This window comes from Gossypium raimondii, chromosome 12 (assembly GCF_025698545.1).
Source record: "Gossypium raimondii isolate GPD5lz chromosome 12, ASM2569854v1, whole genome shotgun sequence".
Taxonomy (NCBI): domain Eukaryota; kingdom Viridiplantae; phylum Streptophyta; class Magnoliopsida; order Malvales; family Malvaceae; genus Gossypium; species Gossypium raimondii.
This window is the reverse complement of record NC_068576.1, coordinates 55,581,892-55,597,571: the sequence shown is the minus strand read 5'-3', so window position 1 is coordinate 55,597,571 and position 15,680 is coordinate 55,581,892. Positions and strand designations below refer to the sequence as shown.

The 15,680-nt window shown below is 32.1% G+C and overlaps 1 protein-coding gene across 2 annotated transcripts; it reads right to left on the bottom strand.

Moving 5' to 3' along the window:
- Positions 1-9,561: 9,561 nt before the first annotated feature.
- Positions 9,562-10,867, bottom strand: LOC105762549 (probable WRKY transcription factor 30). 2 transcript variants are annotated; one of them, XM_012580307.2, is made up of 3 exons: positions 10,498-10,867; positions 10,291-10,419; positions 9,562-10,171 (listed from the first exon to the last, which is right to left on the bottom strand). In XM_012580307.2, exons 1-3 carry the CDS (start codon positions 10,749-10,751, stop codon positions 9,694-9,696), a joined length of 861 nt encoding a protein of 286 aa, XP_012435761.1. In that variant the 5' UTR covers positions 10,752-10,867; the 3' UTR covers positions 9,562-9,693. The 2 variants fall into 2 exon arrangements, with proteins under 2 accessions (XP_012435761.1, XP_012435760.1); XM_012580306.2 differs by having other exon boundaries at positions 10,291-10,867.
- Positions 10,868-15,680: the final 4,813 nt, after the last annotated feature.

Here is a 15,680-nt window from a genome sequence, read left to right as displayed (position 1 = left end):
AATAAGTTTACATTTTGGTCATTTAATTTTAAAAAGTTACAAAATGATCATTGAATTATTCAAAAGTTTCATTTAAGTGACAATACTATTAAAATCATTGTTGTACGACGTTCTCTATTTGCAACATCTACACTAGTCAAAAGCACTCATTCCCCTTCTCTTCTACAATTTAGTTTTTTCATAAAATAATTTTGAATGTCACAAATTTGTGAAACAAAATTCAAATAGTATTTTTCTCCGATATTTGACACTAACCTTCAAATTGACTTAGATCTATGGTATGTTCTTCCACTCCTTGATGAATACTAATCCACCGTACCAATTATCAAATCATCACTTGGAACTCACTAACCGAATTTAAAAAAAAAAAAACTTAACAACCTAATGACTCAAATAGAAACTTTTGAATAGTTTAATAACTTAAATGAAAACTTTCAATAATTTAGTGACCAGCTTCAAACTTTTTAAAGTTGAGTGACCAAAATATAAACTTATTAATAATTTACCCTAAAACTTTAATTTTTTCTAATGAGAAAGTGCAATTACACAATGAAAGAAATCATCAACCTATTCACACTTGTTGCACTTCAACCATATCTTGTTCAAACGAGTGTTTGTGTTATCTCTTTTGCACCCTTTCGCCAGTGAGTCCATTACAAAATTCGTTTCACGTACAACATGTATCACTTGTGATTGCCAATCATGGTCTAACAGCCACCAAATGAATCTTACTATTACATCAGAGCTAGCATGCAAGCTCTTGTCATTCACTACCTAGACGGCCTCCTAACAATCACTTTCCAATAACACCCTCCTATACCCTTTATTCCAGGCCAATTCTAAACCGATATAAATTGCCCAAATTTTCGCAACCAAGACATCACCTATACCTACACTTTTTTTAAATGCCACGAGCTATCGCCCTTGCTTTTCTCTCACTACACCTCCAACCATCGACTAGCCATGCACAACATGCACCGTACAATCCACATTAACTATCATCCATCCTTGTGGAGGAACACGCCATTGAACTAGCATCATACCATGGCCAATAAGTGATCGACGCCACATCGCCACTTGCTGAAGACTACCAGTCAAACTAATACAATTTGTAACTATCACTTTCGCACATAAGTTGACACATTGGAGTAACTGCATGTAACAGCCCGATTTTGAGTCTAATCGGAATAGTGTCTTTGGACCACAAATCCGACGAGGAAAAATGTAATGGCCTAAATTTTCAGAGGTGTCAGAACGGTGATTCGAGATCACTAAATTTGACAAATGAGTAGAAAATATTATTAATTTAGTGAGTATAAGTTAAATGTGAAGTGAGGAAAATTTTTGAAATAGTGAATAGTGCACTAGAAATAAATATTAAAATAATTAGAATAAAAAACGAGGTATCGAGACCTTGGAGATTTTAAACCGAGCCATAAATATTTTTATAAATATTTATGGAGTGTTAAAAAGTTAGTATTAAAGTTTCGTTAAGAAATTTTAAAGTTCCGATAATTAATTGAATAAAAAGGACTAAATTGTAATAAATGCAAAATTATGGGAAATGATTAAATAGCTTAAATGATAAAAGGAAGAGGGTTTAAAAGGCAAATAGACCCAAGGTCTATTTGGGCTGGACGGCAAAGGTACAAAATCAGCAAGAAAATAAGGAGAATTAAGGGCAAAATTGGAATATTACAAAATTTACTTAAGAAAGCTAGGATTGAAGTGGAATTATCTAGATTTCTCTTTATTTTTCTGCATTCTCATCAGCTAAAATATCATAGAAGGGTTTCCTTAAGTTGGATCTTCATATTTTTACTGCAGTAAGTTCAATTCTTGATTATTTCTTGAAATTTTTGTGTTTTTGTGACTTTTACAACTAGACCCACTTTTTGTATTCATTAGTTTTTGATTCTATGAAAGAAGTTGAAAGTTGCTATGAATACATGCTGGAAGTATATGATGATTTAGCATGGAATTAGAGCTTTAAATTGTTCATATGCTGATTTTATTGAAAGAATTGAAGTTAGGGTTATATGTGGAAATTCTAAATTTCAATAGTTGTGAAATAACTTATAATGTCTAGGTAAAGTACTAATTGAGAAAAATTAGCTTAATTGAGGGGTTAATTGAGCAAGGACTGAATTGTATGAACTGTGAAATTTGAGGCAAAATGGAAATCAACATTTTGCACTAAAATAGTTTTAGACAGCAGCAGTGGTTTAACTTTGAAAAATCACCAAAAATTGTGGGAACTGAATTAGAGGGTGAATAAAATATTAAATTAAAACTTATTGAGTTTAGTTTCTCATAGAAGAAACGGTGTAAGTAATGGAATTGTAAATTATGAGATATAATAAATTTTGTGAGACAATGTCAGAATGATTTCGGGTTCTCCTGTTCTGACTTTGGAAAATCATAAAAATTTGAAGAAAAATAATTATGAGTTATAATTTATATGTTTAGAATCCTTAATGAGTTTATTTTCAAAAGAAACAAACAGAAATGTCATCCAAATTCTGTACAATTAGATAATTCATTTTTAGTGAAGAGTGGTCGGAACTACCAGACAGCGAAATAGGGGAAACTTTAAAGAATAAACTGTACTATTTGGCCGAACTAAAAATTTTGAAAATTTTATGATAAGAATATATTTGAGTTTAGTTTCGAGGAAAACTAACGGATCTTAATTTGGAGCTCTGTAGCTCCGGATAAAAATAATTTAGTGACTCTAACTCGGATAAACAACTTTGAATATACATGTGAGTGAATAGTGAAATTATAGTTAATGTTGTTTAAGTGTGTTATACACATTAAGGATGTGGAATGGAGAGGAAGAGGAGGAAAGTAGGAAATATATGAATGAATTGTGTATAATTGGTCATATGCTTGATTATAATTGATAAACGATGAAATAGAAGCGATGCTTATATTTGTGCATTATTGGTCATGGCTTAAGCTCATGTGTGAAAATAAAGTTTCATAGTATGTGTGTATGGTATATTCGGTATATAATTTGGCATGAAATGATGTCATGAATGGTTTATGAATTAACACATGTTGGTAAGCGTGATACATAAATAAATGTTGTGCTCATCAATGCTTATAATGCTTATGCTATATGTGTATTTGGCTAACATATTTGGTGTACATGCTTAGGCTTTGGCCAAGTAGTGGCTAGATTATGCCACGTTAAATTTATAAGTTATGCATTGAAATGGTAAGTGCCTAATTGAAAATATACTTGTGATCATGAAAAGAGTGGTAAGGTTTAAATTATGTAATCTCTAGTGAAATGGTTTATCATGTGGTTAGTTCAAAAAAAGAGTTATGTTTAAATACACTAGCTTGCGACTATGGTTGAATGATATATTTATATCTTGTGTGATGTGCATAGGAAACGAGTGTGGAAAGGTAATGAAATAGTAAGTTCATATGGCTGAAATTTAATGACTAAATGTTAATTTCATAAATTATATAGTATATGATGATATATATTTGTTTATGGATTGAGAATAAAATAAAAATGCGAAAATCGAATAAATGATCAAATTGAGCGGAACGCCAAATTTGAGTACTTCTGATCAGTGACAAGTGACAAGTGATAAGTAGTAGCTTTAGCTACACTTATCTGATCAGTGACAAGTGATAAGTGATAAGTGGTAGCTTTAGCTACACTTATTTGATCAGTGACAAGTAACAAGTGATAAGTGGTAGATTTAGCTACACTTATCTGATTAGGGACAAGTGACAAGTGATAAATGTGATCCGTGTAAGACCGTGGCAGTGCTATGGCTTCGGAAAGTGATAAGTGATCATATGCAAGACCATAGTTATACTATGGCAAAGTGGAAGTGAAGTACTCAATTTTCCATAATCGTTCCCTAATTTCATTAAGGATGGTAAGTGACAAATGGGCCCAAAAGAATTAAAGTAAATGGATAAGTGGTAGTGTATTTATACCAGGATGATGTTGTTATTTAAGCTAAAGTGATATTTTCATTGCAAAATTGAGAATTTCATAAATGTGTTAGTGAATAGTATAATCAATAAATGTATTAGTGTTAAACTTAATGACATTGAATTGTATGTGAATTAAATGGAAATTGCTAGTAATATGATTTAAATTGTGAGCATGAGAAATTGCAAATTGAATGAAATGGAAATGAAGCATTAAATTGCATGAGTATGTATCGGGTCTTGTAGGCCCTATTTATTAAGATTATAATATTTTGAGGATATATTGTGAAGAGTTATAAAAGCATGTTAATAATTTTGAAAGTTTTAATTTAGATGAAATTTTATAACTCGGTTAAATACGTTTACAAGTGTTTGTGTTCTGGTAATGCCTCGTACCCTATTCCAGTGTTGGATACGGGTAAGGAGTGTTACACTGCAAGTTCCTATTTTTCCATAGCAGCCAATAGACCACATCGAATAGTACATTTCATACAGCCCCCACCTTCATATGACCCCCTATTGGACACTAAAGTTGGATAGCAACCTCTTCGAAAGTTCTACTGGAAAGAAAGTACCTTGCTCTGTAATTGGAACCATACACTCCCATATTTTTTTACCTACCCCACGGTCTCAGGGAACATGGATGGGATTTTCAAGTTGTGCCCCACATTCATCACAACCACAACTGTCATAAAGTCCTCTGCGGTAAAGCTCAATTTTACCTAATATCCTCTCTCGTAATACCAACCATAAGAAAAATAGTATTTGCTACGACAAGACATCCTTTCATATCAATTTCCATTGCCATATCTCATTACTAAAAAGAACACCTACTAGCCTCTTATATATGCCATGAATAGTGAAAAGACCCAAAGAATTGTCATCCTAACAACGTACATCAGACCCAGCTAGTGAACTCGGCATTGGTACTAGTTCTATTTGAAGCAAAGTGCTCAAGTCTAACTGAAGGCCAAATTGTCTCTAGTCCCATTCGCCATTCAAATTGACCATATCACATACCTATACATCCTCCAACTGTTCCCCAAACCTTGAAACTAAATTTCGTAACGACCCAAGTTCACCAAACCATGCATTATCCCAAAACCAAATGTTTTTCCTATCCCCAACATTCCATCTTAGATTCTCACATAATAGGCTCCACACATCTAGCAAAGACCTCCAAATGAATGAACAACATGAACAAGTAATACTAGTTGTGTAAATATCCACAACTTTATATTTCCCTTGCAACACTCTCACCCATAAGTCATCACACTAGTTTATGTACCCCATACCCAACTTCATCAAGAAAGCTTGATTCCCAACACTTAACTGACGCAAGCCTAACCCTCCATCATTAATCACTCGACAAAAGTCTTCTCATTTCATTGACAATAGCTTTCACTCCCTATTACGCACTCCTCACACATATAACTCCAATTGGAAGGAGGGTGGTTTACATAAAATAATTGGGTACACCTAGCAACACCAACTTGGCAAGTGTGACTCGACTTGATAAAGACAATAATTTCACATTGTAATCATTAATTTTGCTTATTATCTTAGCAAAAATAAATTGAAACGTCCTTGATCCGCCATAATTTAATATATCAAATTATGCTCTCTCGGATAGTTAATGAGCTTATTCTCAAATAGTTTAAAAGTATTTTTTAATATTTTTATTGATTATTATTTTTTAGTTTCAATGCTAATTTTCATCATATTTTTATCACTTTTGATACACAAAGTGACAAAACTATGCCATTGGAGGTCTAATGATTGATTTGCGTTTGAGTAGAGAGGTGATTAAGGCCAAACATCAATGAGGACCTCAACTATTGTGGAAGTTGTGACATAAGTGTTTGTGTGTTGCGACACTAACCTTCAATCACCACAATGAATTTGAACTTCACCAAAGTTTAACCTAGAGTAGCCAATTGTGAAGGTCACGACACTGAGTATAGGGTGTTGCGGCACTGAGCCTCAAAGTCACAATTTCAAGCCCTTGAGGGTGCGAATCTAAGTCAAATGTTGAAGTGAAGGGAACCTAATGGCTTGTTGTCCAGGTAACGACACCAGAAAGGTCGTGTCACGACACCATGTGACCCTTGAGCCCTCTATGAAGCCAATTGCTATGGTTGTCGCAACACCAAAGCTTAGGTCTAATGAAATTGACCTTCCATCCTCGTCATGACATGGACGCCTATGTGTCGCAACGCTAACCTTCCATCACCTCAAAGAAGTTGAACTTCACCAAAACTTAACCTAAAGTAGTCTACTTTGGAGGTCGTAACATTTAGTATAGGGTGTCGCAACACTAAGCCTCAAATTCAAGACTCTAAGCCCTCGAGGTTGTGACTCCAAGCCAAACATTGAAGTGAAGGGAACTAGTGGCTTGTCGTCCAAGTCGCGGCACCAACAAGGTTGTGTCGTGATACCAAGTGACCCTCAAGCCCTTTATGAAGCCAATTGCCATGAATGTTGCGACACTAAAGGCTGGTGGATGAAAAACTGACGAGGCAACTTTTTGTCTAAACAAGTTCAAGTCATCTAAATTTTTGTCATCTTATGTGAATAAATAAATCTCTTATATCCAAGTTCAATTTACTAGGGGTCTCCGGGCGAAAATAGATGAAAAGAGTAGTTTAATGGAATTGAAATGATTGAATATGGATTGAATTGTTATATTTTAAAAAATTACATAGTTTTTATACTATTTGAAATGTGATGGAGGGATTGTATATATATACATTTGTTTTAAGTATCATGATATAGTTATGCAAATGAACTAACCTTTTTTTATGTATTTGTAAATATACATGAAAGTGTTAGATGCCAGTGGTATGCCATGTTTGTACCAATGTAATTCAATTGCTAAATTATTGTATTGTCAAGGTAAGTTAAGTAAATTTCATATGAACTTACTAAGCATTTAAAATGCTTACACGTTATCTCATTTTTCCTTGTAGATATTTGATTTTGCAAAACACATCGATTGGATCACCGCGAAGCTCACACTATCCTATCAACGATTCAGTAGAATTTTAGTCGTTTAAATCTTGGTTATGTGGCATGTACATAGGTGCTTTAAACATGAGTTTATTTGAAAATTATAGTTTGGTTTGAATCATGATTAATAGTTGATCTTTGATAAAAATTTTGCCTATATGTATATGTGTTTGGTTGATAACATGTTTCGCATTTTGAATTTTCAAAACTTTATGGAGGAGGTGATGTCACAACGTCGGCCTTGGATTTTCAAAACTTTACAATTTGGTCATATTTCACGCTCGGGTTGACAAAAGAGCTTTCATAAGCTCAATTAAGACTCGATTTAAGTTATGCGTCATTAAATGATTGTATGTAAGACATGATTTAATGTTTAGATGACATAATTACGATATATTTGACAGTTATTGCTCCGACAACGGATGTGACATTCCGTAGCTCGGATTCAGCGATCGGATCGGGTGATGGGTGTTACAAACCAAACCTTTTAAAACCCCACTATCAGCACAACTCAACTTGGGGAAGTAACTCTTTACAAGATGCTAGCCAGCTGATATACTATCCACCGAAAGTAAATCATGGAAGAAAGTTACCATAGTATCTTGAATCTTTCCCTCATCATAACATCAAGTGCCATCTAACATCCTTAATGCTTTAATTTGATTATGTCGCCGCCTAGCCAAAGCACGACTATGAAAATTCTTGTTGTTATGATCACCTCCCAGTATTCAGTTACATCTAGATTTCTAACGCCAAAGAAGCTCTTCTTGGTATTGCCCTGTATTTCCTTTTCTACCTATATCAACGTAGCAGAGTGCCTCCTCTCCATTACTGCATGCACCCTCGCTAATCTTCTTAAGGGTTTCTCCTTTCTCCTAACAACATTCCCAAAAACCTCCCTTTTCCAAAAACTTTATTATTTTTGAACAATATAGTTCCTAATTTATTTGTAATACTATTCCTTTAGGATAACATTCTAAGTAAAACTCAGCTAGTATATACATTATACTCAGTTCATTCTTTCGCCTAAATAAAAAGTAAAAAGAAATATATTTTTTCTTTTAGAAACAGATCATAAATTCCAGAAAAGAAAAAAGAACAAAAATAAAGAATAATTGAAGAACTGAGGTGTAAAGTGTGGTATAATAATGGTCCCATGTGCATGCAAATCTATAACAAGATTTCTCAGTATCAGCCTAGCAGACAAAAAAGAGGCCCAAATTTTTGCATGACTGCCTTAAAGAGGCTTATTATTAATATATATTATGGACCTTGGAAACAAAAAATTAAAATTCCAATTCATTCATTTATTTATTTTGAACTTTTGTCTCTCCTGATTCAATTTTCAACTCAGGTTTGGACCACCTAATAAAAATCATTTTCTCAGCTGCTCAAATTTCAGAAAAAAAAAATCAAAATAATTATAGCTCTGGACCCTATGGCTGAAATTGGAATGGTGCCTCATCACATAACTCATCATTACACAAATTCTCATGTGTATGGGCTCTATTGGACTTAATCTATAAACTTTACCACGGCCCAATTTTAGTCTTTTGGGTGCGAATGTTGGGTTCTTAATTTATCATACATTGAATTATATTGAGCTGGCCAAAAGTGAGTTCGATTCATAGGTTCGCTTGTGTAGTGTATAGTGTTTGTACGTGTGAGTGTGAGTGTGAGTTTAAAATTGTATTGTATATATATAAAAAACTATGTTAGGCTTGACTAATAAATTATATTCACATAAAAAGGGTATTATATGGTTATGTTCACTCGACTCGCGACTTTCAGAATTTTTATTAGTATTTACACTATTATTTAAACTCTTAATTACGCTGGTGTCATGAGTCAACCGAGCACCGACTTGATTAGGAAATTTCCGTAATTAAAATAAGTAATATTGTTTGAGGGTATTTTAGTCTTTTCACTTTATAATATATGCATATAGTGGAATTTGAACCCACGTTCATTACATTTGAAAAACCTTTAATTTATCATTCAACTAAAGCTTTTTTAAAAATATTTTTATACATTTTAATTTTATTATGCACACTTTATTAATTTCATTAATTGTATGTATTAATAATGTATTTGATTGAGATGATGTCACAAGTTAACTCGACACCAACTTAAGATTAATGACAACACCATGACAAACAATTTAATCTTATTCTTTTTCCATTTTAATATCTTACATAGTTTATGTGTTATTTTTCTTAATTAGTTTCAAACCATACTTTTCATTTTTGTTGTATGTTATTTTAAACATATATTTGTGTTCTAAATTTATAGTTTTCACGCATATACATGTAATAGAATTTCTAGTTTAGTTAATTTCATTATATCGGTGCGTTTAAATATGTGCCTAGTATATGAAACTCTTTGTAAACCATTTTTTGGGGAAATTTAAAATTTTTTATGGTTGGTAGAATTAAATTGGATTAGTGGGTTGAATAGAAAATTAGTGATTCACTAAAATAAGAGGAAGAGTGAATTGGTGAAAATTGATTAAATAAAATTTCAGTTAATTTAAATATTTAATTTAATGTTAATGTTAATTATAGAGACGATTATACATACACACATTGATATTTAATTACTTGTTTTGATAAGTAAATTATTCACTTACATATCACCAACAAAGTATTTTTCGATAATTTTAAATCAGAGAAAACTATAACATGAAATTAGAGAAATTAGATAAGCAACAGAGATTTAGAATTAGGAAAAGAAACCATGGTCATCAAATGTGAAATTCGGATCCAATTCAGCATTACCGAACGGGAAATCCAACCCGACAGTAGGAGCGTTCATCGCCGAAGTAGCAGCTCGAATAATCTCAGTAAACTCAGACTCAATGGCAACACTAGTACTACCATTGTTCATCACCCCCATCGGATTCGGACACGATGACGTAGGCGAAAGATTTCCCGTCTCAAGATTACCGTCGCCGACATCGTTTTCGACCTTTCTGTTCAACGAAAGGTAATTAGGGAGCAAAGGGTATGTTTGGTTACCAATATGCTGTTGCTGTTGGTATGGCTCTATGGTACTGGTTCCTTGTTCTTGATTGTTGTTGCTACAAGTGTGCCTTCCACGGTAAGCAACGTCGAAGATCGTCGGGTCGTCATCTGATCTTTGAACTTGCTTGGTCGCCAAGCAACCTTGAACATTCCGATGGGTACACCTGTAATATCCTCTGCAAGTAACCCATTTGAACCCATAGCTTAAATTCAATCACACACATATATATACACACACACACCCCAAACCTTAACATGTTGACAACCTAGGACTGTATCAAAAAAAAAAAAAAACCTCGGATATTTTGCTCCCAAAATGTCTTTTTGTCCATATTTCCTCCAACTAAAGCCATCATCAAGATTTCCTTCCGTTGCAGTACCAGGCCTTACTCGGACTTGGTGCGTCCATCTCGCCAGACTTTTTCTACACGCACAGGAATACACATAATTAACGTATACCGCGTGAAATAATAAGTACGTATGTGTTTTTTTTACGCTATACCTTTGCACGGCGGCATCGTCACGAACGGGGAGACTTTGCGGCTGCGGATCGATCGTGTCCGACGTACCGATTGCTTTGTAGTTGAGCAATGAAAGTGCCTTGTCATAAGAAGCTTGGATCTTTTGTAATAACAATTCACGAGTTTCATTACAAGAAGGAAGGTTTAAATGGGCTTGGAGTTGCATAGCTAGCTCTCTTCCTTGTAATAGTTCATTTATCAGACATTTTTGTTCCCGTTCTTCCTTGTCCTCCATTAAAGAAAAACAAAAACCATGAAGAAGGGAGACAATGGGGGTTAGGGCTTTAAATTAAAAATTATTACATTACATGCATTATATGAATGCGAGAAAGATGGTGAAAAAGGGAGAATTTTTCTTCTTTTCTTTATTGAGGGACGGTCTTTGGTCGTATAAAATGTGGAAGGAAAGCGAAAGTCAACGATTGACTGTTTCTATCATTTTTGAACACTCAAAAAGACCCATCAGTGACACGTTACTACCCTTTTCACACTTCTTTGCCGATAGTGACTCACTCATTGCGTTTGCATTTGGTAGGTTAAAATATACTATAGGTCCTTGTACTCTTCAAAATGTTGGAATTTAGTTCCTGTATTTTTATTTTTAGGAATTTAGTCTCTCTACTTTTCGGATTTCAAAATTCAGGTCCAATTGCTAATATTATTAATTTTTTTTGTTAATTTTATTAGTGTGACACTTTGAAATAAAAAAAGTTACTCACTTTGTAATAGCCCGATTTTGGGTCTAGTCAGAACAGTGGTTTTGGGACCACAAATTTGACAAAAAAAAATGTAATGGCCTGAATTTTCAGAGGTGTCGGAATGGTGATTTGAGATCACTAAATTCGGCAAATGGGTAGAAAATATTATTAATTTAGTAAGTATAAGTTAAATGTGAAGTTAGGAAAATTTTTGAAATACTGAATAGTGCACTAGAAATAAATATTAAAATAATTAGAATCGAAATGAGGTATCAAGACCTCGGGGATTTTAAACCGAGCCATAAATATTTTTATAAATATTTATGGAGTGTTAAAAAGTTAGTATTAAAGTTTCGTTAGGAAATTTTAAAGTTCGATAATTAATTGAACAAAAAGGACTAAATTGTAACAAATGCAAAATTTTGGGAAATGATTAAATAACTTAAATGATAAAAGGAAGAGGGCTTAAAAGGCAAATAGACCCAAGGTCTATTTGGGCTGGTCGGCAAAGGCATGAAATCAGCAAGAAAGTAAGGAGAATTAAGGGCAAAATTGGAATATTGCAAAATTTGCTTAATAAAGTTAGGACCCAAGTGGAATTATCTAGATTTCTCTTCATTTTTCTGAATTCTCATCAGCAAAACACCATGGAAGGGCTTCTTCAAGCTGGCTCTTCATATTTTTACTACAAGTAAGTTCAATTCTTGACTATTTCTTGAAATTTTGCATTTTTATGACTTTTACAATTAGGCTCACTTGTTAAATTCATTAGTTTTTTATTTTATGAAAGAAGTTGAAAGTTGATATGAATATGTGCTGGAAGCATATGATGATTTAGCATGGAATTAGAGCTTTAAATTGTTCATATGCTGATTTTATTGAAAGAATTGAATAGAAAGTGAATGTTTGGGACCTAATAGTAAAAGAGTTTGAAGATAGAGTTATATGTGGAAATTCTGAATTTCAATAGTTGTGTAACAACTTATAATGTCTAGGTAAAGTATTAATTGAGAAAATTAGATTAATTGAGGGGTTAATTGAGAAAGGACCGAATTGTATAAACTGTAAAATTTGGGGCAAAATGGAAATCAACATTTTGCACTAAAGCAGTTTTGGACAGCAGCAGTAGTGTAACTTTGAAATATCACAAAAAATTGTAGAGATTGAATTAGAGGATGAATAAAATATGAAATTAAAGCTTATTGAGTTTAGTTTCTTATAAAAGAAACGGTGTGAGCAATGAAATTGTAAATCATGAGATATAATAGATTTTGTGAGACAATGTCAGAATGAATTCGGGTTCCCCTGTTCTGACTTTGGAAAATCATTAAAAATTGTACAAAAATGATTATGAGTTATAATTTATATGGTTAGAATCCTTAATGATTCTATTTTTATAAGAAACAAACGAAAACATCATCCAAATTCTGTACAATGAGATAATTAATTTTTAGTGAAGAGTGGTCAGAACTGTCAGACAGTGAAACAGGGGAAACTTTAAAGAATAAACTGTACTATTTGGCTGAACCAAAAATTCTGAAAATTTTATGGAAAGAAGATATGTGAGTCTAGTTCCAGGAAAAATTAACGGATCTTAATTTGGAGCTCTGCAGCTCCGGATAAAAATAATTTAGTGACTCTGACTCAGACGGACAGCCTGAATTTTTCATACAAGAAAATAGTGAAAGTATGAATAATGTTGTTTAAATGTGTTATACACATTAAGGATGAGGAATGGAGAGGAGGTGGAGGAAAAATTGAGAAATATATGAATGATTTGTGTATAAATGGTCATATGTTTGATTATAATTGATAAACGATAAAATAGAAATGATGCTTATATTTGTGCATTATTGGTTATGGTTTAAGCTCATGTGTGAAAATAAGTTTCATAGTATGTGTGTATCGTATATTTGGTATATGATTTGGCATGAAATAATGTCATGAATGGTTTATCATGTGGTTAGTTCCAAAAAGAGTTATGTTTCAATACACTAGCTTGCAACTATGGTTGAATGATATGTTTATATCTTGTGTGATGTGCATAGGAAACAAGTGTGGAAAGATAATGAAATAGTAAGTTCATATGGCTGAAATTAATGGTTAAATGTTAATTTCATGAATTATATAATGTATGATGAGATATTTTTATTGTTGAAATAAGAATAAAATAAAAGTGCTAAAGCTGAATAAATGATCAAATTGAGCGGAACGCCGGATTTGAGTACTTCTGATCAAGTGACAAAGTGATAAGTGATAGCTTTAGCTACACTTATCTGATCAAGAACAAGTGATAAGCGGTGACAAAGTGATAAGTGGTAGCATTAGCTACACTTATCTGATCAAGTGAGAAAGTGATAAGTGGTAGCCTTAGCTACACTTATCTGATCAAGTGACAAAGTGATAAGTGGTAGCCTAGCTACACTTATCTGATCAGGGACAAGTGATAAGTGACCATACGTAAGACCATAGTTATACTATGGCAAAGTGAAAGTGAAGTACTCAATTTTCCGTGACCGTTCCCTAATTTGATTAAGGATGGTAATTGACAAATGGGCCCAAAAGAATTAAAGTAAATGGATAAGTGGTAGTATATTTATATCAGGACGATGTTGTTATTCAAGCTAAAGTGATATTTTCATTGCAAAATTGAGAATTTCATAAATGTGTTATTGAATGGTATAATCAATAAATATTGAGTTAAATGGTAAATACGTATTAGTGTTGAACTTGACGTCATTGAATTGTACGTGAATTAAATGGAAATTGCTATTGATATGATGTAAATTGTGAGCATGAGAAATTGCGAATTGAATGAAATGGAAATGAAGCATTGAATTGCATGAGTATGTATCGGGTCTCATAGGCCCTAATTATTATGATTATAATATTTCGAGGATATATTGTGAAAAGTTATAGAAGCATGTTAATTATTTTGAAAGTTTAAATTTATATGAAATTTTATAACTCGGTTAAATACGCTTACAAGTGCATGTGTTTTGGTGATACCTCGTACCCTATTTCGGCGTTGGATACGGGTAAGGGGTGTTACACACTTAATAGCAATATAACTAAAAAATGACGTAATAATGAATCTGAATTTAACAAAATAATTATAACAGGGTTAATAATTGAACTTAAATTTTAAAATTAAAAATTCTAGAGACTAAATTCTTATAAATAAAAGTACAAAGACTAAATTATACTTTTATTAAGAGTATAGAGACTTATGGCATGTTTTAACCCAATTTTGTATGCACATCATAAGCTTCTTGGCAATGTACTAATAATACTTTGGTAAAACAACCTTTCCAGTACTTTTCAATTTTAATTTTGATATTGAGTAAATTATTTCATCTAAAAAATTGAAGCAATTTAATCTATGTCAATTTTGAAAAGTAGGTAACTAAGGACAATTAATGTTTTTCAGTAATTGTATATAATTTTGACTGATATAATAACAAATTAAGCTCTCAATGTTTGCACGTTTTGTTAATTTTGTCCTACTTTCTAAAAGAATGAAAAGAAAGCGTATATAATTTTTTTAATCCAAAAGATTCAAAAAATTTAGCTTCACATAATATGTAAGCTATGAGGGTAAATTTTGTTATTATACCAATTAAATTATATGAAGTTAATGAAAATATTAATACTATGATTTATTGTCTTTAGATGCTTTTTTTTTAAATGGACAGGGATTATACATTGCTTTGTTTTTTAGAGGATCAATTTGCTCAATATTGAAATTGAGAAGTACGGAAAGATTTATCCATAGTTAACATGGTCTAATTGTGTCCGTGTACTTGTACTTTTCATCTTTTTAAAAAATTAGTTCATTTATTTTAATTCTAAACAAATTGTTTGATTTAAAAGTTTAAGTTTAATCGATAACGTTGTTAATTGACTTGGATTGAATTTGAATATGTGTTATCAATTAAGTTATAATTTTAAATCAAACAAATAAAAGCACTAGATTTCTAGAATTTTAAAAGTTCATAGAATACAAATACTAGAACATAATTAAACCTATATGTATTTTTTTAATTTTATTAATAAGAAAATTATATATATTGTGAATTATAATATCATGGTAAATCCCATACAACAAGTACAACTAGCTTAACTCAAACATAAGTTATATTTGGGACGATGAACACTCTTAACCATCAAACCTATATGTATTAATTTTTAATTTTATTAATAAGAAACTTTTATATATATATATATATTGTTTTAATTTACTCCTAAAACAATGTATCAATGAATAAGAATATGAGATGTGGCACATTCTTATTATTTCCTAATTTTTTTATAAAATAAAGACAAAATTGAAAGTTTAAAAGTCATATCTAACTAAAAAAAAAAGCTTTCAATTTTAAAGGGACAAACTTATATTTTTTCTGGAAGCAAGACCCTTACCTGACTTTAGCGTCACCCTTGCTAGTTGTTCCCATGGCGGCTTAAAC

What these genes read in the sequence shown, in the direction of transcription:
- LOC105762549 (XM_012580306.2), bottom strand. Translation starts at nt 10,751, where the DNA reads ATGGAGGACAAGGAAGAACGGGAACAAAAATGTCTGATAAATGAACTA. An exon ending in TTGGGAGCAAAATATCCGAG is followed by an intron (nt 10,172 to 10,290) that starts GTTTTTTTTTTT and finishes GGTTACTTGCAG; the next exon opens with AGGATATTACAGGTGTACCC.